The sequence below is a fragment of the Otolemur garnettii genome, unplaced genomic scaffold, assembly GCF_000181295.1.
Source record: "Otolemur garnettii isolate 467f Iridium unplaced genomic scaffold, OtoGar3 scaffold00131, whole genome shotgun sequence".
Lineage (NCBI taxonomy): Eukaryota > Metazoa > Chordata > Mammalia > Primates > Galagidae > Otolemur > Otolemur garnettii.
This window is the reverse complement of record NW_003852526.1, coordinates 4,442,046-4,468,160: the sequence shown is the minus strand read 5'-3', so window position 1 is coordinate 4,468,160 and position 26,115 is coordinate 4,442,046. Positions and strand designations below refer to the sequence as shown.

Sequence of the window (26,115 nt, the reverse complement as noted above, 5' to 3'; positions counted from 1 at the left end):
ATTCTCATTACTAGTAGAATGAAATGAAAGAAATACAGAAAAACAGGATGTTGATTTACACTAACTACTGCAATACAATTTACAATACGCAGCTTTGGCAATATGGCCTAATTAATATACAAAATGTACTTGAATTTATGGCAACCACTAGGATATTTAAACATGATTTTGAGAAAGTACCACTTAAAATGCTTTGTGGAATTAAGTAAGGTTTACTTAACTTATTTATAAATTTAATTTATGGAAAAATATAACTTACCTGAAGTTATATCATCTAAGTTACCGTAAATTGGTGTGTCTTCTATATAATACTCATCAACCCTGTGATGAAGGAAAATAATTTACTTTATTAGAGTCCACTTTACACATAGTTCCTAACTAAATTCTCAGCTAAATTCAATATTGAGTTAACTATTGCATGGTCTTGTTCAACCTCAATCAACCAAGGTAGATGAGTTCTTGTGCAAGTGAGTGAATATGTATGTGTGTGCATTTAAAAAGCTGATTTTTGGATCTTCTTTCAAAGAACAGTAATAGCAAATACTCAGTGCACCATGTGTGAAGTGCTACTTCAAGGATATTTCATAGTTTCATTTAATTTCCACAATTCCAACAGGCATGAACTATATAATTCCTATTTTACAGAAAAGGAATCTGAGGCATAGAGAAGTTATAGAAGTTGCTTAAGGTCATGAGCTGGGATCAGAATTTAGATTATCTGTTCTCTTAACTGTGCCAATGCTCTGCCCCTACTCACCCAGACTATCACTTTGAACAGTTCTTTAAAACTGTTTACTAAGTAAATATTGCAGACTCACGTTGGCAGATGCCAAAAAATGATTTATCACTTACTACTTCCAAATGCTGGACTCTGTGTTACAGACATTACATCAAAGGTGTAAGGAAACTCTGCAAAAATAGTATTATTCTCTAGCTTACACAGAAACCTAAAGATCAGATTATTTTTGCTAGGCATGTGTGTAATATCAGAAATAACTACCAGATATGAAGCCAGTGCTTATTCCACCTTCATGTCAATACTAGGAGATGCATATTTTTATTCCTTTTTTTCATGTAAGGAATTTGTAGCTCATTGAGACTAATTAAATTGTCCAAAGACACACAGTAACAGGCAGTACTAGCACTGGAAGCTAGTTTGGTCTTAAAGTCCTACGCTCTGTCCACATTGAGAGGAAGTCTTGTTGAGGGTGATAACATTTCAAAGACTATAGGAAAACAGTGTAAGACTATACAGAGACCATAGTTTTGTGTTTATTCTCACCCTCTTATCCCCCAGCTAAGAGAACTTGCAAGAATACACAAATATTTGTTCTTGGTAGTTGATTAAATTTCCTTCCAGCCTCATGTGAGTGATGCTATTAAGATTGCAGCAGGCATCCTACCATTGTCACCAGATTATCATACTACCAATGTCATCCTACCACTGATGATGGCCCTAGTGACCAGATTTCACAGTGGCAGGCTGGGAACAGAAGAACATATCAAGTAGTGGGAGTGGCATTTCATAAAGTCCTGCCAACTGCTTTCACTTTGAGATAGCATGTCACTGACAGTTGGAGGGAACTGCATCAAAAGGAAAAAGAGATCTTATCTCAAGGAATAGCACCTGTATTACTCCCCAGACTTTTGAAGGAAGACATAGTGTATGTAAATAGCAAGTTGGTGTTCTTAAAACAATAGTTCAAATAATTTCTGTATGCAATGGCTTGAAAAGTCCAGATGCTGGCATGCATTTGGCTTGTCTGATAACAAAGGAATCATCCATAACCTTCTTCTCATCTGGTAATTCAATAAAGCTTAATCTTGGAATGCAGAGTAGGCCCTGCTTATGATTTTTCTCTGGCTATGTAGAGAATATAATAGCAGGAGGTGAAGAATTTTTAATAAGACAATCCATCCATTCTCTTAACCCACATAGATAGCAGATACAACCTGCAAATGATAAATCATGTCCAAAAAATGAATGTTTTCCATTCCTTATGAATGAAAATAAGATGTGATTTATAATGCAGTACCCTGCGTCTATAGGCAGGTCTCAAATGATTAATTATCTCAAATAAAGTATTTTTCAGGAGCAACGGCCTAACAGACATATTTTTAAAATATATTTTTACCCAGCAATACCGAATAACTCTAGCCAATTGCAAATATGTAAGAAACTTTAAGAATAAATATTTGGCCATGTTTTATGTGGAAGATTAATAACTTTTAGAAACAAATTAGTAATTGAGCACATATCTGAGAGAGAGTTGCACTTTTGAATTTTAGGCCAGATCAAACTCTCCACTGGATGAAATGATCTTTTAACCAATAAATACAATACTCCAAAACAACTTTTTTAAAGAACTAATATCTTTTACTATGGTCCAAGCTTTGTACTTTTATTTATATTTTTCTAGTTTTTATTTAATTTTTTCTGTATTTTATTAGGACTTAAATTCCTCATTATTTATGATCTGAATCAATTTATATAACTAAATTCAATTCTTTAAAAAAAATCATTGGTTCTACCTGATGACCTTGTACTTAAGGTCTCTAACTTGCAATTTTTTAATTTATAAATTAAGAATATTAAAGTAGCTAATCTCTATGGTTCTTTTCAGCTCCCAAATTCTATGATATATTAATAAATGTAGGCCTCCAACACCTATTTTTACAAAACAAATGTCTCCTGTAAAGTTGACAGACCCCTAAGTTTGCTCTTTCTTCAGACTATCAGAAGTTCATTTTGGTAATAGTTAACTTGCTTTCTGTAATAGGCATTTCTTTGAGTAGCCAGAATATAAATTTGAGCTCTGTCAGCATATGACTATTACTTACATATTATTACATCCATGAGAGAGGATGAAATTATTTATGGAAATGAGACTAGAGAGAGAAGTTTACTAGATTAGCCCTGGGTATTCTGATGTTTAAGGTTCAGGAACCAGCAAAGGACAAGGAGATGCTGGTGAGAAGTGGGAAACCAAAGGGGTGGAGGGCTCAGAGCCCAGAGAAGAGTATCAAGTGGAGAGCGTCAGACGCTGAAGATGGACCCAGAGAGGTGAGACTGAGGTGTGACCATGTGGAGTTCCTGGGTCACCTTGACAAGAGCTAAGTCAGTGAATTAGTGAGGACAGAAGATTGAATAGAGTGGGTTTAAGAAAGAGGAGAAGAGGAAAAGAAGCCAGCAAATGCAGACAGAACGGCAATGGGTTTTTCAGGTTTTGCTATAAGTGGGCGGAGCAATGGGGAGGTAGCTGCAGGGCAATCTAGGAGCAAGGGAGTTTTTTCTTTTCTTTCTTTCTTTCTTTTGTTAAAGGATGGACAATACAGTCTGTTTTTAGGATGATGAAATAACACAAAAGGGATAGAAAAGTAATGATGCAGGAGAGAAAAGGCAAAGTTTTTGGAGCAATGTACTTTTGAGTATATGTGTGCAATTATGATGATTTTGCTTTCTTTGGCATAGCCTGTGATATGGGTGTAGGTGTCTCCAACTTGGGATGGGAGGGCACCAGTGATAAGCCACAGATTCTGGATGGGGGCACAGTGTAAACCACAGCAATGTTTTATGGGGCTAGAGGCTGAAGAGTGAATCCAGTCATGTTGCTGGTGAATGGATGCTTGGAGCCATATCTAACACTAATTTTTCATTCTCTCCATCGGTGTTCAAGCTTCTCTCCAATATGCCCCTTTCTCTGTACAGTGTAGTCAGCCCAATGAGCTTGTATTGCCAGTGCTTTGAAACACTTTGCCAAAGTTTGAAAGAAAGGAAGACTGGAGTTAACTGCCAGCCTGACGATTTCCAAAAGGACAAGGAAAAATCTGAGAGCAATGGCAGAGCTGTGGGTGACAGCGGATCAGCCAAGAATAAGGTTTGTAGGACATATAACCCCTTCTGAGGGTTCCCAGAAATACTCAGGGAAGGGATCAGACTTCCTGCAGTTACACAGGATTGGGGCTTGAGTTATGGTTATTTGCACATTAAAACAAACAAGAAGCCGGAAGACATAGAGATTGGACTTGGTGATAATGTGGCCATGGTCATAGTGAGGGCCTTGCCTGCACCCCCACTCAGACATCTGGAATGTCAGGGAAGGAGACGCAAGAGCTCTACTGCCATGAGGATGATCAGCCCTGAGAACAGGTAAGAGAACAGTTAAGATCAAGGCCTGCTCCACAGCACTGGCTATATTTAGTTCAGTATAGTTAGCAAAGAAAAAAGTGAAAAGGATCTCTGCCCTGCAGGGCTCCAGAAACCCACAGAAGAAACTCTCAGAAGGTACAAGAGTGGCTGAACCGAGATGCTATTTTATGGTAAAAGCACCTCTAGTGCCACCCAGAAGCAGGCCATGAAAACTGCTGGGAATGTGTCTGAAGCTTTTTGAGGGGGACTCTGAAAACTAAGGAATCATAATAAGCTTAAAATTAATTGTAAACCTGAACCACATTCCTGAATTAGGGAATGAACATACTGGACTGAGCAGGAATTTTCTTAGATCTTAATAAAGCAGAATTTTTTTGATTAACTATTCTCTGTAAATAAAGTATTACAATCTGGCTTTTTTCAGATGCTAAAACTGAAGTTTATTAATGCTCATTTTCCAGGACTCACAATCTCATTGCAGGAGTTTGATTCAGATAGAACATTGGATCTCAAATCCACTATAGTCCCATTGCATTATCTACCTAACACAAATAAAATGATAGGAGTTGTGCAGAATTATGTTGTAAATGAAAACTAAAGTGGCCAAAGGGTCAATACCAGAAAATGTGTGTGTGATTTTGTTAGTTTTCGATGCTATGCTGTCCTTAAAGCGATTATGTTTGTGACCTTTTAATGCAGGAAGGGCAGCGATTTGGGGGAGTAGGAATATAAAACCAGAGGAGGGATTTTGTTTCCTTCCTGCATAGTTTTCCTACTGTGTAGGGGCGGGGAGAAAATACAACAGGAAATCCAGTGTGGAGTGAGTTAATTTCTTCTCTATTTAGCCACAAACCATTTTGTAGCTGAAGAGAGTCAGTAATTCCAATTCTGTGTAAGAAAGACAGGCCTTATTTCTCCTTGCTTTGTTTTAATGTTTTAAATTTTAATGGATGGAGGTAGATTTGGGGGTTTTTGTTTGTTTTCTGGAGCATCCAGGCCTCCTTGTAAAAATGATTTTGGTTCCCAAACTATGTAATTGAGAGAATTAAGTAAGTTATGAAGTCTAAACTTGTCGGTTAACACGCCAACCCCATCCTATAGATAAAAGCTGCACCATATATTTGAATTTTACCTAATGAAGATTTATTATAATAGATTACTAAATCTTTGACATGTGTCTTTCCATCTTTGTATCTCTATTGTTGCAGGACAATTCTCTGGGTAACCTTGGACCAATCCAGTTCTTCTCGCTTTCTTGCTTGTAATAATTCTTAAGAATACCGCTACAAAAATGTGCTGGAAATGCAACATCCTGGGATAAGGAGGAACTGGCTGGAACAGGCCAGGTTTTGTTCCGGTCCTTAAAGAAACAAATGCCGTGCCATGCTTTAGCCAAACATGTCACATTGCCCCCAGGGTACAAAACCCAAGGTGGGCTGCTTTCTGGGGTCCCTCAGCAGCAGCACCAGGGGAACACCTGCAGATGAGATCCCATCCACCCTGGGATGATTTTCTGAGCTTGGGGGACCAGATCTTAATGAATTATAGGCTTGTCATCATCCCTTGCTATTTATTTGTAAATAACAAATATACTTCATATAACTCACTGTGAGAGTGTTCTGTCTCATCAGACTCAGGCAAGTAGAAAATGTGCAGCCCAAAACACAGTGGGCTGAAGTGTGCACTGCTATCCCTCATGGTTGGAGAAGTGATGACCCTTGCTAGCCTGCATGGATTTGTAGTCAGCAAAACTTGTTTTGCAATTGTCTAGTGCACTGCTTATTTGTTGAGGAAATATTTGTTGAATGAATGAATGTTACAAAAGAACTAGCCTCTTTTCTACCTTTTCCCGGAGAACTAAGAGCCTTATTGCTTTGAAATGGGTATTTTACCAATTTTGCTTCTAACTTGTCCCATCCTGACCCCAAAGCCACCAACCTTGTCTTTAGCTAAATGATCAGTGAAAAGACTTTCTATCACATTGCATCTTAATTTCCTTGTAAAACGATAAGCATCAAATCAATCGTCAGAGACTAGCTGCTTCTACTACATGGTTAGATAAGACTTTCTGTCATATTTTTATAAAAGAAATAAAAATATCACTTTTGATATGAACTAATGTCTTAAAAAAATTATCTCACATTAAAGAATCCAAGCTAAGAGTTGTCATAAAAACAAAGCCTATATGTGTCTGCCCACAGCCCAAATCTTGAATCTGCCTGAGGAATTTTTCACATGGAAAATTTTTTTAAAAGACGTTTTAGAGGGCAAAACAGCTTGTAATCTTTTCCTACCCAGTGAGAAAGCTTTGTGTTTTTCAAAGACCTTTCAGCCTATCATTTCAGAAAGGTCTTGAAGAGCCCTCTAGGAAATTCTCTTTATTTAGATTTTTTTTTTTACTCCTAAAACAGAAATCTCCAATACAATGACATATCTGGGTCAGAATGTACTGTCCAAGAAAATGAAGTTTCTTTACTATGATTTATGCCATAAACCTTCTTTTAAAAAGTATACAAATTTCTCTACAACTAGCTCAAAAGTTTTAAAAAGAATAAGTTACATCTATAACTGCATATTATTTTAGTGTCTGTTTATCACATTTCCCAATTGTTTGCCATTTCCTTTAGAAACAGCATGCTACTAAGCATCCTTATATATGTGTGTGTCAGATATTTATCTATTCTGGATTCTCAAGTATAGCACAATTTTATATTTATAATTAGACTATACATTTACAATTTGATCTGAATCAAAATGTAGGATAGCTGCTTCTGAAACTAATAAGAATTCTATAGATACCAAAAGAGAAACTTATTTCATCCCTCACCCAGCTCTCTCACTGACTCACAAGGTGTAAATAACTAGGACAGATAATGTTAGAGCTTCTAATCTTCAGATGGGAGTAAAAATAATTAAAACTCACTTTGCATTTTATTTTAACCCACATGCAACATCCCTGAGCCAAATCTACCAGCACTGTAGAGTTTGTTACTTTCCCTTATTGGGAATCACAACACATGACTCAACATACCTGGGAATGTAGTCACTGGAGTACCTATACATTTTATCTGAAAGAGATTCAAAATAGACATATTAAAAGAAATTTGACATACATTTGTTAAATCTTCTACAGAGTGTTTTTATGGTTTAGCTTCAATGCTAACATCTTTGATCAAGACCCGGGGGACACTGCTGATTGAACTAGGGATTGAAATAAAGATAAAAACCTCCTATTGGACCCAATCAGATCCTTCTAATTTGGAATGAAAATTCCCAATGCAGCTTGGAAGTGATGGCACATAGCCCAGATATGTGGCCATTTTATACTCAGGAAAAACTAAGCAGAGAAAGCAGGACCCATCATTCCTCGGGACACTGCTGATTGAACTAGGGATTGAAATAAAGATAAAAACCTCCTATTGGACCCAATCAGATCCTTGTAATTTGGAATGAAAATTCCCAATGCAGCTTGGAAGTGATGGCACGTAGCCCAGATATGTGGCCATTTTATACTCAGGAAAAACATATCTGGCACATAGCCCAGATATGTGGCCATTTTATGCTCAGGAAAAACTAAGCAGAGAAAGCAGGACCCGTCATTCCTCCCTCTGTTGTGGTTCTGGTCTACTGTGGAGCACAGCTGTACGTCCTGCTTTTAAGTTCTACGAAACACCTCTGCATCCTCCTGGTAAGTTTTTCTCTTTGTCTATGCTGGTTTGAATACGTTTTTATTCCTTATGAAAAAAATAAGTATATAAAAAAGAAAAAAATCCCTAGAAGACAGACAAATAAGAAAAAGCAATGATCTATCTATGTTGGCATAAGAACAACATCATAAAATATGACGTTATGGAAGACGCTCTGGTCATAATTCCATTTCATCTACAAGACACAAACAGCAGTCAGGAGATATGAGGGCCTTAGGGAGAAGAGATCTGGAAAAAGTTGGAACATAATCTCTAAAATTAAAACAGTACAACGGGTTAAAGAAAAGTTCTCTTTTGTCTGCAGAGATGAGATTTATCAGAGATGTAGGACAATACAATCATGAAAAAAATGTTGTGTCAAATCTCAGTAAGTAATCCATTGTTGAATTTTGAAGGTGGTAGTTCAAAGACAAATAGAACAAAGTATTTTCACTCTAGTTAAATATATGAATTCAAAATATATTAGAAAATATAGTTTTAAGAAACTTTTAAATGAAGGCAATACATTCATAATGAATTACTGAGAAAAATTAAGGGGTAGTCGAAAAATTCAGTTTTGATAATTAAGATCAGTATTATGAAAAAATTAAATCTTATATTTATTAATAAATTTTCTTTGTTGAACTAGATGGACATACATAGTATGATGTTTACCATATTTGAATTGCTTATTATTAACTTGGCATTAAATAAAAGCCAGAACTTTGCAAAAGGTATTCACACAAAAATGAAGACCAGTACTATCTACATCTCTGACAATCACCCATTTACAATAGTATCAGAATGGTGATCCTTCAGCTACAAGCTATGAAAAATACTGTGTGTCAGTAAGGAACTAGCAATAACATTTTCAAATAATTAAGTCATTGAACTATAAAGATTATTTTCAGTTAGATTTATGTGTGACGAAGTTGAGTTACTCTCTAGAAAGGTTATTAACTGTTAAGGAAACATTAGCAGAACAATTTGTGAAAACAATCACATTAGAGGATGAAATGGACATGTCACATGACAATGTGTTAGGAAGAATTCTATGAAGGACCAAATGAGGGAAGATTTTGCAGAGCATATCGTTAAGCTGCTTTGGGACTAAAAGTGATGAATGGAATCCATTTGGGATATGGCAGAAATACACTTCTAGCAGAGAGAAAATGTCCTTCCATGAAATGCACATAAAAGATGGTTACTTTCAACTACTTTCAGATGAGTCTTGAATGTGAATGCACCCAGATATGAGGACGAGCTGGAGAGGTCAAAAAGATGTTGCATGTACCAGGCACAGTGGCTCAGGCCTGTTAATCCTAGCACTCTGGGAGGCCGTGGTGAGAGGATTACTTGAGCTTAGAAATTTGAGACATGCTTGAGCAAGAGCAAACCCTGTCTCTACTAAAAATAGAAAATCAAGACTGGGGGTAGTGGCTCACACCTGTAATCCCAGCACTCTGGGAAGCTGAGACAGGTAGATTGCCTGAATTCAAGAGTTCGAGACCAGACTTTTGCCAGAGCAAAAGTGAGACCCTGTTTCTACTAAAAATATAAAAACTATCTGGGCATAGTGGCATACACCTGTAGTCCTAGGTACTTGGGAGGCTGAGGTAGGAGGATTGCTTGAATCCAGGAGTCTGAAGTTGCTGTGAGTTTGGCTAGTCCCATAGCACACTGAGGCAATAGCATTAGATTTTGTCTCAGAAAAATTAAAAATAAATCTGTAGATTGCTTTGGGTAGTCATTTTAACAATATTGATACTTCCCAGACATGAGCATAGTATGTTCTTTCCTTTGTTAATGTCATTATTTGCACTCAAAAAGCTGTTTATGCAGCTCAATTCATAATTGAAAAGACATAGAAACAATCCAAGTGCACATCAACCCATGAATGGATTAATAAACTGTGGTATATGTACACCATGGAATACTTTTCAGCCATTAAAAAGAATGGAGACTTTGCATCTTTTTTATTTACCTGGATGGAGTTGGAGAACATTCTCCCAAGTATCTCAAAAATGGAAAAGCAAGCATCCCATGTATTCAATAGTAATCTGAAAATAGATCAGCAACTACAGGCCCACACAAGAGAAAAACAAGTTGAGGAAGGCAGGGAGAGCACTCATTAAATTCCCATTTAGCAGGTACAATGCAGGGGTAAATGGCACACTTCCTCCGTGAAGGGCTAGATGACAATCCGACTTTTTGGACTTTAGGTTACATCATTTGCATTCATAAGGTAATCATATGTACCCTCATATTAACCCCCCAAAAAATAACAAATAATTTTTTTTTTAAAGTAAAAGATGTTGCACAGTAGCCACAAGTTAAGGGAAGTTCACCAAAATCAGCAAACTTGAGAAATATAAATGATATCAATCAGCATAAGAAAAATAAGTTAATACAGATCAGAAACTTATAAACTGGAAGATAAGACTTGTTGTTTTTTTCTATATGAAGAAAATGTTAATACTCAGGTTACTATTTTTCAGATTTACCTGGAATTAAAATACACGTACAAGCATTTAGTAAAACTGTAGCCTGATGTATTATGGAAGAAATTCAGGGTTAAGAATCAGAAGACATAGATTTGGCACCAATTATGCAATGCATTTGCCATCCAGCAACATGCAAATTACTTCAAAATTCAGATTCTGTTTTATCCAGAAGTAGAATTGATAATGCCTGTGTCATGGAGTAGATGTGGAAGATAAATAAGATAATTTTATTAAAAACATCTCATGAAATGGCTCAGTTTGTCATTATATATTCTAAATACAGAATATAATTGTGTCTGCCTGTTTGGGGAAGTTTCTTTATTAAATGAGTTAACTGAAAACAGGCTGATGTTATTAATATAGTATTTTAAAGTTAAGAGATTTATAAGTAAAGCTTGATTTGAAATGAAATTACTAAACCTCACCTTTGGCAAAAGAACTGTCATCAGCTAAGCATTATTTGGAAAGAAAAGATAAAAAACAATTTAAAAATAGTTTCAGTGCTTAATAAGGAAAAAATTAGGTATGGAGTAAACTATTTCCCCAGATTAATATTTTTGAAATATAACATGGGATTTTTCTATTAGAGGTACTTAAAGTATAAATGTTGGTACCTGGAAAGTGTACTAATGTAAGTGTAAAGGTCAGAAGGAAAATATAGCTGGATGTATTACCAGCAGAAAAAACAGCACAAAAAAGTAAGATCAAAACCTTTTTGGAAGGAAATATGGAGAATCCTCAAAGAAATCAAATTAGACCTTCCATTTAATCCTGCAATCCCAGTACTAGGCATCTACCCAGAAGAAAAAAAATTATTTTATCAAAAGGACATTCACACTAGATTGTTTATCACAGCTCAATGTACAATTTTCAAAATGTGGAAACAACCTAAACCCCCACCAACCCAGGAATGGATTAACAAGCTATGGTACATGTATACCTTGGAATACTATTCAGCCATTAAAAGAGATGGAGACTTTACATCTTTTGTATTGACCTGGATGGAGTTGGAACACATTCCTTTTAGTAAAGTTTCATAAGAATGAAAAAGCAAGAATCCAATGTACTCAATTCTAATATGAAGGCAGTAGATGATCTAATACACGCCCACATAAGAGAAAAACTCAACTGGGTGGGGGGAGAATGAGGGAGGGGGAGAGGGGAGGAGAGGAGGATGGGTGTGCTCCATTCAATGAACACAATGTTAGGGTGTATGGCACACGTCTTGGGGCAGGACACAATTATAAGAGACTTTACCTAACAAATGCAAACATTGTAACCTATTTCTTTGTAGCCTCAATTAACTGGAAAAAAAGAAAAGCTTTATGGGCAAAGAGAATTAGAATCAAGTAAGTTATTATTACTAACATAATAATGTTTAGATGGAAGGAAAGGGGACTAAAGCAATGTGAAAAAATGACAGTATGCAATGGGTAAAGGAGCACCTGAAACGGGGCATGAGAAGTTCGAGGGCATTCACTCCATGTTACTCTCAGGATGTAAATGTATAATCTGGAGCTGGGTGATCAGGAGTGGGAGGCTTTTTGTTTTACAATCCTTCCTAGAAGGTTAATAGAATATGATCTCTTTAAATGGGAGGACTACTAAAAAGCTCAGCGGTTGCCGCTCAGAATAAAGGTCAGTGAGCTGAGGCTCCTGAAAAGAGTCTGCTGGTCGTGAAGGATCTTAAGTTTATTTAGAAATCACCTGGCAGATTTAAAAGCTGCCTAGTGATTTCCATGGTATACAGCAAAACAAAAAGTATGCCCTTTGCTGTAAAACAATTAAGCACGCAAGATGGTGTGTGGGAAAAACCAGGTGCGCCTTCACAGTTCTCTCCCGTGATTCAGATGCAAACCCTTGTGGTCGGGTTTGTAGTTGAGAGGGTGTGATGCAAACATAGTTGCTTTTATGTTTTCCCCTGTAGGGCATTCATTCTCCTATGCACTATTCAAGAAAAAAACAGCACATGGTTTAAACTCCATAATAAAATCTTCCTAATACATTTTCAATGTGAAAAAATGTGCAATAATTTTCTAGTAAACAGGAGATGTACTGATAGGACTTTGATGTATGAGCTAACCATACACTTGTTTATCCTTCTCAAAGCAGAGAGGAAGAGTTAGATAAAGATATTCTTTGGATTTAAAGGAAGAAAAAAAGCTAATGCATTCCCATCACAAAAAGAAATAAATATAATCCTCCTAAAGAACAGATTTGGACAAAGAATCACATAAAAATGAAAGATTTATTTTGTGAGGATAAGAGAACTCCATTTCAAAGTGTCTACCTAACTGCTACAGGAAAACATCAAGGAGAGGCTTATCTGGTCTATCTGATTGAATTTGTAGATACTGCATTGTTGCTGGGATGGAGATTTTCTTTTGCAAACTATTTAGTACATCAGCAAAATGTATTCACTGACTGCTCCTCAAGGTGGAGTCATATCTTGCAAGTTTCTTAGCCACAAAAAGTCACACAAAAATGCAAACATGAAAGAGTTACATAAGGTCAGATACCGGAGCATTGCATTCACAGACAAAGTAGCAGAAAAGCTGGCTGATATGATAGAATCTCTTCTAGTCTGTCTATCCTGAGAAATAAGGCAGGGACAAGTCTTTGTGAGAGGACTGGGAAAGAGTCAGTTTGCAGAGCTAATCTCAAAACTACCTGAAATTTCTGGATGAAAGAGAAAGATAGTTTTAGACTTACTTCTAATAACCTGTGGAAAGATGTCAGGAGAAGTTGGGGCAGTGGGAACAAGCTGCAGAGAGGAAGAGTGGAGGTGGCATGAGAACAAAAGGCATTCTAACAGCATTGATAATGGCGCTCCAAGGCTAGTCTTGGGTTTACACATGAATAAAGTGCAAGGCCCGGGGTTGGGTGCTCCTTAGAAGGAGGGCACGTCATTGCTTAAATAAAAGGATTTATGATAGGCTAATGTTCAGAACCAATTCCATGAAAGCCTACAGAAAATTTTCCGAAATGGACCTGAACGTGGCTGACGTGAACGTGGCAATTACTGCTAAAGCTCAGGGTATTGTACAGACCCATTAAATAATAAGAAGATGGGGGAAGGAAGTAAAGTGAGAGTTGGAGAGGACCCAGAGGGCATAGGGATGGTAGGAGCAATGAAGAAGCCAGAGGAATAAATGTTTACTAAAATAACAGACATTAAGATTAAATGAGATGGCAGGTAGCCATCAGAGGCCCTTAATACTTATTTGTGGAAGAGAGGAAGGAAGTACTAGAGCCACTAGATATCATGATATGGGCTATATAAGCTCTAGGACTGACCTACTAAGTCTCCAGCACTGTAAAAAGGTGGATAGTTAGATATTGATCATATTTGTTTAGACCGATAAAATTCTCACATGAATCCCATGATCAGAACATATTTCCTACATGCTATAGATGGTGAAACAGACTCAGATAAGTTATGTCACTTGTACAAAACACCTTGCAAATATATATATATATATATATATACCCTTCACCTTGGGTAGAGTGCTTTGACATCATAGCTCACAGCAACCTTAAACTCCTGAGCTCAAGCAATCCTCCTGCCTCAGCCTCCCGATTGGCTGGGACTATAGGCCTGCGCCACTATGCCCAGCTAGTTTTTCTATTTTTAGTAGAGACAGGGTCTTGCTATTGCTCAGGCTGGTCTTGAACTCCTGAGCCCAAGCAATCCATCTTCCTTGGCCTCCCAGAGTGCTAGGATTACAGGCTTGAGCCACCACACCCTGCCTCTTGTTAAATATTAAACTCACATCAGGTTGACAAAGGTATGGTATTAAAAAAAACTGAGGTGTCTGAAATTGATTTAAAAAATACATTAATAAATATCACTTATTGTCCTATTTTTAAAAACGTTTTCCTTTCCTACCAAAGTACTTTTAGTTAGGTTACTGCCTTTTAGCAGCTATCTTTTTAGTCAACTTAACTGTTACATATACAAGCTACTCCATAAAAGAGTTTGCAGGGTGGAAATTTGGCATAGACATAGATAAATAAACTTCAATGCACAGATGGTCAAAAAGGAAAATTATAAAACCTGTTCACAATGAGTTGTAAAGACTCATACAGCCAACTACTTTTGGGGCAGAAGTAGTAAGTCAGGAAACTAGACCAGTCCTGATCTTGGTCATATTGATAAAAAGTGGTTCTTATAAGTCCACTGTTCAATGTAATCATAAGACTGAACAAAGTGACCATTTAAGTAGAAAACAAATAGATCACATTTGCTAGACGAAATTTAAGTTACACACTGGGGATCCAGTTAAACATAACAGACTACTCCTCATTACTTGGTCTCACAAAAATCTAGAAAAGATATTGGCCTCTAGTTCAGATGCTTGTTCTTGTCCTGCCTTCTACCTTAAATTGTTTCAGCTCTCTAGCCCCCAATTCACCTTTTTTCTAATTTACCTATATTCATAAGACATCTTAATGAAAAAAATTAAAATATAGTCAGTTTAAGCTCTTCTATAAAGAAGTGCTACTCTTAACTCATTTTTTTCTATAAAAGAAGGAAACTTCGTAGTAGATGTCTAGTGATGGAACATTTATACATTTGACTTATAAAGCTTGTTTGAAAATGTTTTATTTTTAAATTAATTCCTGAAAGCACTGTGATTGAAAAAGAATCGTTTGCCTGAAATTTCACCTTAGGTATAGAACTGCTGTAGTATAGATCCTCTGAGAGTGTTAGGTTTCCAGCTGAGGACATTTGGTCAACACTATAAAGACAACTCATGCTGGTAGGAACCATTTTGGACAGAGAATTAGAAAAACCAGGTACTTATCCTTGATTTTGCCATTGAATAGATGTATGACCTCAGCTATGCCACTGCATTTTCTAGTGCCTGCTTTCTTTTTTTTTTTTCCAAACCCTGCAGGACAATAAAGGCCTTCTTCATATTTTATATTAGAATTACCAACACTGGAGAAGATATTTCTAAAAGGATCAAGGACATTCCCTGCAATGTGGCCGCTGTTCTAAATTAGCTTCATGCAATTTTTCTTGGACATATGTGTCTAACTTAATTTTTTTACCTTCGCCTTTCACTTATTAAAGAAAGTGCATTTCCCATTCTTTTATCATTATTTAAACGTTCTATTCCTAAGAGTTTCTTGTTATTAAGACACTTCCCAACACCGGTTGAACTCTCATTCTTCCATCCACCCTTATACTCGACACGGATGTGTCAGATGCCTACAGCAGGCAAAGGTTGTTCCCGTTGCTGGTTTATGCTTTTTTCAAGCATGGCACATGCACGGGAAAGGCACGTGGCAAAAACAGCTGCCCAGCCTATTGAGTAATAAAAATGACGGTAGCAGATACTCTTCACTGACTCGCCTAGCCCCTGCGAGAGTTTGAGAACAAGCCCTGGTTCAGCCTACTGCTTTTCCTGTCCCCTCTGAGCACACTCGTGCCTGCAGCACTTAAGAGGGTCTGACTGATCCTGAGGAAACTGAGTAGGTTTGAGTGGAATCTTACAGAGCTGGTCTTCCCTTGTCTTATCACGCATCACACAGACCCTTAGTGGCTGCTTCAAAATAGGCTACAATTCCACGGCTGTTCAATTGGAGGAGGAGAAAAAGGTTCACCAGATAAGCCCTTCCAATTCCACACCCCCAAACAGAGATAGAGATAAAGCTAAATTAGGGAGTTTTTCCCACACTTCTAATATGATTGCATTCCTAAATTAAAAGATGCCTCAGGGTGAAAAATGATTACCAGATTCTCTACAGACAAGAATATCCTAATGAATGACATTTCATGAAATTGTCTACTTCCGTAGATTTTTCCAGTGACTCCACAGTCTCCATTCAAGCAGGTACCATGTGGCTATTTGTCCAAGTGTCTTACCTTGTCGCTGCTTTTCCACATAGTGAGAAATGTTGAAGATCAGTGATATAATCAGAGCCAAACCCAACAAGGCTAGAAGTCCCCAGAGATAAAAGGGGCATCCGGAATTTCCTGGAAACAAAAGTAAACATACCCATAATATAATAGCTGCTTACCCATTTATTTTGGTCTAGCTATTTATTGGCACAATTAAGGTGAATGAATTTATTCATAACGAATGGGAGATCCTCTGCCAGGACATTAATTAACATTAGTAACTTCTTCTTCTTCTTCTATTTTATTTTTTATTTTTTTGAGACAGAGTCTTACTTTGTTGCCCCGGGTAGAGTGCCATGGCATCATCATAGCTCACAGCAACCTCAAGTGATCTTCTTGCCTCGCCTCCCAAGTAGCTGGGACCTAGCCAATGCCTGGCTAGTTTTTCTATTTTCAGTAGAGATGGGTCTCACTCTTGCTCAGGCTTGTCTCAAACACCTGAGCTCAGGTGGTCTACCTGCCTCAACCACTCACAGGGCTAGGATTGCAGGTGTGAGCCACTGTGCCCAGCCCCATTGGCAACTTCTTTATAGATTTCAAAGTGAGTGTTGCTGATGAGTCCCTGAATTCAGCATGAACAAAAGATTTCCAGTATTCCCCATGTTTATGAAATTAAAGATATTTTTAGTCAGGCTATTAAAAGGCAACAAATGGTATCTAGTTATAAAAACTTTTGTTCAGGCGGGTGGGGTAGCTTATGCCTGTAATCCCAGCATCTTAGAAGGCTGAGGCAGAAGGATGGCTCAGGAGTTCAAGCAGCCTGAGCAAGAGTGAGACTCTGTTTACATTAAAAAAATAAATAAATGATAAACAAATAAGTTATCTGGGCATGGTGGCAGGTGCCTATAGTCCCAGCTACATAGGAGGCTGAGGCAGGAGGATGGCTTAAACCCAGGAGTTTGAGGTTGCTGTGAGCTATGCTGGTGTCATGACACTCAGGCTGGGCAACAGAGTGAGACTCTGTCTCAAAAACAACAACAAAAATAACCACACACAAAAAAACCTTTTGTTCAAAATCAAGAACATTCAAATTACCAAGAATAATTTGCTATACATTTTCTCTTTCTTTAATCCTTAGACTACAATCATACTTTTTTGTTGTTTTCAAAAATCACTTGTTTACTTCCATAAATCTCAGATATATAGGATAATATATATTGGAATAAAACAATAATTCTGGAATCAGAGTAACCCAGGTTATTACTGGCCACAGGGAGCTTTTCTCATACTATTTAGAGCCCTACAAGTTTATAATGGAGAGTTAACTATGCCTCTCTTTCCCCTAGGCCTACACAGGGCTACGATCATCAGTATCACTGTCTTTCATTTCCACATCTTGTCCCACTGGAAGATCTTCAGGGGCAATAACACACAGGGAGCTGTCATTTCCTGAGGTTATAATGACTTTTTCTGGAATACCTCCTAAAGGACCTGCCTGAGACTCTTTTGCAGTTACTTGTTTTTGTTTGATAAGAAAAAGGAGTACACTGAAAAGTAACAATAAAAAGTAAATACATAAACCAGTAATGTAGCCATTTATCATTATCAAGTGTTATGTATTGTACATAATGTATGTGCTATACTTTTATACAACTGGCAGGTCAGTAGATTTGTGTGCACCAGAATCATCACAGGCGCTTTAGTAATGCATTGTGCTACGACATTACAAGAGCTACAAAGTCAATAGGCAAAGGAATTGTTTAGCTCCATTATAATCTTATGAGACCACCATCATAAATGTGGTCTGCCATTGATCAACCCATCATTATGTGGCACACTACTATATAGGGAATAGTGACAATTACACAGCATAGCATATTATAGTATAGCTTCACTAAGAACACATTGTGCATCTAATTTATTATAGAGTTGACCAGAAAGTCGCATTGCTTAAAATCAAGCATGAATGAATGCATTAATAATTTATCTTTGGCCAAACTGCACTTATAACTATGCTTTAGAATTAGTCCAAGCTGCAATTATTGAATATACTCTGGGTCCTTGATCGCTCAATCTTCATGTGCTAAAAGGATGTGACCCTGCCTGTGTGAAACTACTTGGATCTACCCTGAATGCAAGTAGAACGGGCTTTGATGACTTTCTATTCTGGGAAATGTCCCAGTTATGTTTCCAAAATTTCTTAAGAGAATGTCAAGACTTCTTCCATCTCACTGATCATGAAAGCATATAATCTGCCCTAAAATGGTAACAGAGTTGAACTTCAGGTTATATTCAGAAAATAAAATCTAAAATTCTCTCTCACCCTTTTTTATTCTATTCCATTTTTCACATTTCCTACCTTTATCAGGGCAGAATAAAACATGTTTCAAGAAAAAAAACCCAACCATATAAAACTTATCATTGAATTTGTTAATTATAGGGATACTGTGCACTATAAAATATTATTTAATGTATTATTTGATGTTTTAAGTAAAGGACCAGTACATTTTTACTCTTACATGCCATGTCAGTGATGTAATTGATTATCTATCTTTGATACATAATCTACTTTAAATAAATTTCGAGGATTATATGATACTCCTGCCCCTTATTTTCCCTTTACTTTGACTTCTTTGTTTATCTTTTTACATTCTTGTATGTATTTCTAATATCCTTCTATCTGGGAGAGGGACAAATAAATACCTAAAAAATAATAAATAATTCTTGGAAAAATGAGTAAAATCAACCTCTTTTTCTCTTAGTGTTTTTTCCTTTCCATTTCAGCATCTCGCAGTTATTAGACACTCAACAAGTGTTTAAAACATGGTACATGATACACTTTTGGACTTCAAAGAAATAAGTAGAAAGCCCTTATCTTAATTTAAGAATTACACTGAATTTAGCTATAAATCATCCCTTATTTGGATAAAATTATACTTCAAATAGAGATTTCATTTTTTAAATGAAGGGAGAATTGAAATAATTATATTAGTCCATTAATTACTATAAGATCATTTGTGGTCTGTTACAAAGAAACAACCAAATCAGCGTCACAAGCCTACATGTTACCCAAAAGGCTTTAGGGAAAGCCTTCGTAAATTTCATGAACTACGTCAGCAACACTTGGGCCACACTGTACATTCCCTTAGGGCTGTATTTTATCATTTACTCTCACAGTAAATGCCTCTCACAGAACCAACTAGAGGCCTTTTAAAACACAACCTATGTTCTAAAATGTAGGGGGATGGTTTAGGCATATGAGTGGGTTAGAGTCACGGGGTCTTCAGTTTTCCTCTGATTTAAAGAGTCTGTGATATCTAACACTTGTGTTTTTCAATTTTTTTCCTTTTGTAATATGATCTGCATTTTAAGTAAGCAGATTTTTATTTAGAAGCTTTGCATTTCACAACATTCTTGATATCTTTCATAATTTTTGATTGCCAACAATAAATACCCCGTACTGAAAACCAAAACAGAGCCGAGCATAGTGGCACATGCTTGTGGTTCCAGCTATTCAGGAGACTGAAGTCAGAGGCACCCTTGAGCCCAGGAGTGTGAAGCCTTCCTGGGTGATATTGCAAGACCTTGTCTCTTTAAAAAGAGAGAGAGAGAGAGAGAAGGAGAAAGAAAAAAGGAGGAGGAGGGAAAGAAAAAGAAATTACACCTATAAAAACAGTAGGAATTACGTAGCTAATGGTGGAAATTTTTTACTTTAATAACAGATCTCTATAAATGTTCACACACACACGTTACACCTCCCCTTACACAGTAATTCCAAATGTGCAGTATAAATATCTCCATATTCCTGTATCTACTTAGCAAAGACAGTGCCTCTTTTAACACTGGATATACAGAGTGCTTAAACATTCTTGCAACCTTTAGCATCATTATTCATTAACTATAATCACTTTCATTTATATAGCTTTTATCAATTTATTAAGAACTCCTATGTGATTTGAATTTAGCTATTTACACTATTAAAGAGTCAAAGGCCTTGAGAAATTATAAGTGAGGCAATGAAAGCTAGGCAAATCATGATTTAAGTTTCTATCTAGCTTCCAACTGCCCAGGGCTAAAAGTGGAGGGTTTAATTATAAGACCTCTAACTCCCTTAAAGCCAAGAGTTATTGGCAGGCACTGTATTTGGAATTCACAATTTCATGAGCTCTGGACAGAAACCCAGCTAAGCAAATACAATGTCTTTCTGCTAGCAGGGTTGATTTACAGAGAATCCTTTATGTAAATAATTAATAGAAAAGTAATAAATATGCCATAATTGTTTCAACTTCAGGCTTTCTTTAACTAAGTGTGAGTGTATACAGCACTCTTCTCTTAATGGCTTTGCTCGGCTTGTAAACTCTGAAACTCTGTTTCAACTTCAGGCTTTCTTTAACTAACTCTGTTTCAACTTCAGGCTTTCTTTGCTGGCTTGTAAACTCTGTCAGAGCAGTGAACATCTCTTTGCATTTCATAAACATGTATATTTATTTTAGGCACCCAGAAGTTTCAAAGAAAAGTAGTGATATTATGTTTTCTATGAATCTGCTCATAAAATGAGTTTTTTTTTTTAAAATGTGTTTTGTTTTTTTTAAACTCAAGGATGTAAACAAAGCACATCCTTGGTGACTTTTTGGCTGAGGCACCACCGCTATCCAGGCCCATCCTCCCCATCAACAAAAGGTGTTAGAATTATAGATAACTGGCATGGGAGGCACTCAATTCCACACTTGTAAATAAATAACATACTTTTAAGGATGCAAAACATGAAAGATGCTGATCTTAAATGAGTGTCTACTATGAACAGAGGGTTTTGGGGGAAGTAAATGGTGTGTGTTGGGGAGTGGGCTATAACAGGGAGAGGGAAAATGATAATAGTGGCCTTGGAATGTGTGTTTCAAACCACGTGGACAAAGGGGAAATAGTCACTCACTAGTTGGGTGGCTGGTTCTGTGCCAATCACTGAGCCACACTGAGCCAGCTGTAAAGCGGCAGCTCAGACCTTCATTTGTGGGACATCAAGGCCACCCTCCTCCTAGTACATCATGATTCCTCTCAATCACCGCTTACCCAACTTAATTGTACCAAGTACACATATGGGACTGAGGTGCAGGGAGATTTTAAGAGAGGATGTCATGATCTCTCCAATGCTGGTCACCTTGATGATTTTATAATTAAACTTTAATTGAGATTGGATTGGATTCAAGAAATCCTATTGGGATTAAAGTGCTACCAAAATTCCTTCTGTAGATGAACTTCTTTTTGTTTGTATTTAGCTGCCCCATTTTATACATGTACTTATTGTTTCTTATTAGAGAAGCACCTTAGTAAGATACTTTGAAGCTGGCATGGTTGTGTGCAATCTTCTATCCAAAACAAACAAAAAAAAAAATACTTCACTATGTTTCTTTTAACATAGTATGCCTATTCATTTTTTCTCTTTCTTCCTATTAATTCAGGAATGCTGGGAAAACCAAATGAAATTAAAAATACCTAGAAAAAGTGCCCAATAATGACATATATTAATGACTTAACAATTTGTGGGCATTTATTTTTCAAAGCTGTGATCTTTAAGGGACATTCTTTCCTGGATTGACTATTTTAAAGTTACTGGACACATAACTGCCAAATAGTACCTCAACTAAATGCAGAAACGTTGCCTTTCACCCACTGTTAGTATTATTTTTGACCTATCTGAGTTTTAAAGATGATTCATAAGTTAGTCTTCCCTATTCTCTAAAAACTAGCTTTCATTGTCCTCAAAAAAGATGATTGAGGAACAAAAGAAGACAAAATCAGGGGAAGACAATGAGAATCCTTTTTAAAAAAAAAATGTGTAAAGAAACAGAGAATCATTGTTTAAACTAAATTATTGATAATCTCAAGGAACTGCTTTCACCAGTTGATTCAGCTATTATTGATGGTACATAAATGTAAAAACATGGCAGGAATTAAGATCCCAGCAGAGTTACTGATATGAGAGTGACTACAGGCATTTCAGTAGAAAAAAAAAAAGAAAATATTTGAGTTTGTCTTTCTGTACCTTGTTTTACTTTGCATGGGAAAGTAATTAAAAAATTTTTATACTGGAAATAATTTTGCTTTTTTACATATTTAAATTTATTTTCTTTTTAATTTTATCTAAATATAAAAAAACCTATTATCTAATTATCGTCTTTCATATTAAGTTTGTTTTGCTTCCTTCCAACTTTTAAAGGCTCTGAGGCTTTAAGGGCAAATACTTTGCATCCCTTCGGTGAAACCGTAAAAGGTCTCAATCGGCCGTGGAAGAGCACCTGTGTTACGCCTCAAAGGAAAATATGAACTACAAAATGTTACGGAGGAAATTTTATCAAATACTTTCGAAATTTAGAATTAATTAGTTTTGAAAATAGTTGAATGTTAGATTCACTGCCTCCGGCTCCCCCACCCTTCCTGAGGTTCCTCCTCCTCCTCAGCTCCTGACAGTTGTACATAGTCCCGCCATGTCCATTTCTTGCACGGCACGAGCAAACCAAACCAATTGTTTTTGTTCTTGGCTTAAATGATGCAGATAAAACGAGGTATGGCCATCATATCAGTTTCTGCTCTGTGTGATTTATGGAATCAATTGATTTTAAGATCCATCAAACAAAACACTGGAAGTAAATTCACAGAAATTATAATACTGCATATAATATTGTCACTCCATAAATGGCCTGTACAAATTGATATTAAGAACATTATAAGCAAAATAATTAGGCAAAAGATGTAATCAGACAATTCACAAATGATAGAATTATAAAACAGTTTAAACCCCCATGCAAGAATGTTCAATTCCATTATAATCAAAGTAATGCATATTAAACAATGGGTTAGCATATTATGCTTATGAAATTAGTAAAGGTTTTTTAAATGAGACTAGCTTGTTAAGGAGAAGCACTGCTAGGATGAGAGTGAATTGGCATCACTCTTAGAAAAGTAATTTGGCACTAATGAGATAAAATGTTCATAAACCCTTATTCAGTAATTTCAATTCCAGAAATCTTTCCTAAGAAAATAATAACCCTTAATATAGAAAAAGCTGTAGAGTTGTTCATCTTTCTGTCACTTATATATATATTAAAAAACTGGATACAGAATGTCTACAGACAAATGACTAAACCCAATAGATGTCACTTTTGTGCATTCATTTACAAAGATTAAGCAGAAGTTATAACAAAGGAAATTATAGTAATGTTAGTGAAAAAAGCTGTATACATGATTTGATATATATGATTCTTTCAGTTGTGAAAATCAAACTATGTATGATGTATAGAAATAAAAGTTGCAAGGAAATACAACATAGTATTTTGGGTTATATGGTGATGGAAAATATTTAAGATTTTTAAATATGTATTTCACTGTTCTCCCACTTTCCATAACATGCACGTTTTCTCTTATCACAAAAAGATGTCTATTTAAGGAATAAAAAGTACACAAAAGAATACAGGAGAAATGAACCATCCATGTGGGTTCACAACAGTGAATCTCCAAAGAAGGAGTCATCCTTCACGATCCATCGCACAAGCAATTGACTTTTCACTGGCCTTTTCAAATTGTCATCTCTCTGAATGTTGACAATTGGATTGATTGCCAGGAAGACACTATAGTGCCTAATCTCTGAAGAATTAGAATGTAGAATGAGAGTTAAACCTATCCTCCTTAATACCTAAAGATAACTAAATATGATCAACAAAAGCTTCTTTAAAAATAACAAGAACTTCAAATGGCATCATTATCAACAAACATTTATTGAACGGTTACAACTTACTTTATATTAGAAATCACTATTTTTTTTCTTTCAAGAAAAAATTAGCAAGTTACACTCATCATTATATTTCAAGACAGACTCTAATCATACTAAAGGTTAATTCACATTTTAAAAAATTGTGCTAATTACTTTGCCAATATTAAAGGTCTTTTTGTTAGGACTTAGGAATTATTAAGTGAATTATTCAGCGTACAGATGAAACAAATGAATTAAAAATGCCACTTACCTGACATGCTTTTTTTTCAGGAAAGTCCATATGTAGCCATAAGGCAAATCTAGGATTAAAAATGCTTCCACGAGTTTTTTCTTCTATTTGATGTCACTCTGTTAAGTTAGAAGCAGCATGGCAGCAAAACTTGTCTTTATCAGTGCCTCACATGTTTTTTCTCTTCTGTTTCTTAAAACCTTTTGTGTGTACTTTGTTCAGTTACAAACAGGAAATGTGGCTTCTAAAGTTTTGATCTGAACACAGTAGATGTATATTGGTGTGTAACGTGGGAAGAAAAACTCCCACAAACCTCCATGTTCTGGTAATTGAATTGTTACCGATATCTGAGTCTAATTTAAAAATGAACAGACAAAAGTATGAATTAAACTGGGAGGAATCTTTCCTATCTCTGGAGCAAACACAGGAATCTCCTCATAAGTGCATTCAAATGGAAACAAAATAAAATATACTAAAGTAGTGAGTGAATAGCAACACCTCCGTGAGCACCTCCGTGAACCCCTCCTTGTAGTCAGCTGTTGTGTTTGGAGAAATGGTGGTGGTCAGGGAATTAATTCCATCCCCCTGGGAGATTAGAGGCCTACCTTATTTCCTGCCAACCCTCACCCAGCCAGAATAAGTCCCTCTGCGCTGTAAAGTGTCACCTGGCAATTTTTAGTTCCAGTTTCAACTGCCACCCAAGAGCCTCAGTATCAGAAGTTCTTAAAAGTTGGTGTACGTAAGTATGCAATGTGGCAATAGTTTAAAATGCATTAGTTTAAAATCCAGAGCCCTACTAAATCAAAATATTTAGGGTGAAGCACTGGATTGTGCATTTTAACAAGTAGATTTTCCAAGTAGATTGTAACATATACATGTATATGTGTGTGTATGTGTATACATAAGAAAATATACTATTTCAATATAGCTATTCCAGACAATGTTTTCATAAATCCATATAGAGAGAGCACAAAATCAATCTTATTCATCATTAAAACTCCAGAAGTTAGAATTATACCTGACACATTATAGGTGTCAGTGAATAATTCTCACAATGATTGAATAAATTAAACACTGGTAGAGTCTTCTACTTTTTCTTTGCTCCCTGGTCAGCAAAGGAACTGCTTCTTTATTCTTTGGACAGAGCTGGCTAAACACTAACACATTTTCTACTTTGATCCCTTTTTCCCAAAATATTTCTTGTGAGTCGTTGAATTAGAACCTATAAAACTGAAAGAGACTATGGAGATTCTCCAGTCTAATCATTAAAAAGCATTTTAAAACTCTGTTCCATAGAACACTGGGCCTTTAAGAAACTCTTAGAAAACAAATGCTCCTTCAACAAATATATCTGGGAAAACTATACAGTGTTATTTTCACCTCTATAGATGCATATAGGTATATTAAAGGCTTACGTACATCCTATAAAAAGGAAATGTAAATAATCATTTTATCAGAGCCTTTTCTAATCTTATTTGGCCACAGAATTCTTTGTTCAACAGCTTCTTATTAGTAGGTGACAGGTTCTACGGGGCAGGGCTGGATATCCACAGGCCAAGATATCAAGGGAATAGCAGTGTCAGCTTTACAAAGGGCCCAAAGAACAGCAGAGAATCAGAAAGTTTCTTCCTAGAACTAAATGAACATAGGGATAGAGACTGCTAAAGAACTTCAACTCAGATGTCAGTTCAAGAGAAGAGTGGGTGGCCTTGAGGGGCTGGGCCTCAGGACTGAAGGAGGGAAACTGGTTCCAAGGGTAGAAGCATAAGCCTCAAGAATGACTGCACAGCCGGGCATGGCGGCTCACGCCTGTAAGCCTAGCACTCTGGGAGGCCAAAGCAGGTGGAGTGCCTAAGCTCAGGAGATCAAGACCAGCCTGAGCAAAAATGAGATCTTGTCTCTACTACAAGTAGAAAAACTAACTGGGGGT

The 26,115-nt window shown here is 36.5% G+C and overlaps 2 protein-coding genes across 2 annotated transcripts in view; one reads left to right on the top strand and one right to left on the bottom strand.

Annotated features, from left to right (window-relative positions):
- The window catches only part of LOC100949921 (T-cell receptor-associated transmembrane adapter 1), a 33,900-nt gene extending 9,348 nt beyond the window's left edge, over window positions 1-24,552 (bottom strand). Inside the window, exons 1-4 of the mRNA XM_012810370.2 lie at window positions 24,207-24,552; window positions 16,216-16,326; window positions 7,182-7,218; window positions 260-321 (exon numbers count right to left, since the gene is read on the bottom strand). Of these exons, the coding sequence (XP_012665824.1) occupies window positions 260-321; window positions 7,182-7,218; window positions 16,216-16,326; window positions 24,207-24,213 (217 nt within the window). The 5' untranslated portion in view covers window positions 24,214-24,552. The remainder of the gene's footprint in view (window positions 1-259; window positions 322-7,181; window positions 7,219-16,215; window positions 16,327-24,206) is intronic.
- RETNLB (resistin like beta) overlaps window positions 7,731-26,115 on the top strand; it is a 79,016-nt gene continuing 60,631 nt past the window's right edge. Inside the window, exon 1 of the mRNA XM_003798202.3 lies at window positions 7,731-7,838. The gene's annotated coding sequence lies outside the window, so the exon portion shown is untranslated. The remainder of the gene's footprint in view (window positions 7,839-26,115) is intronic.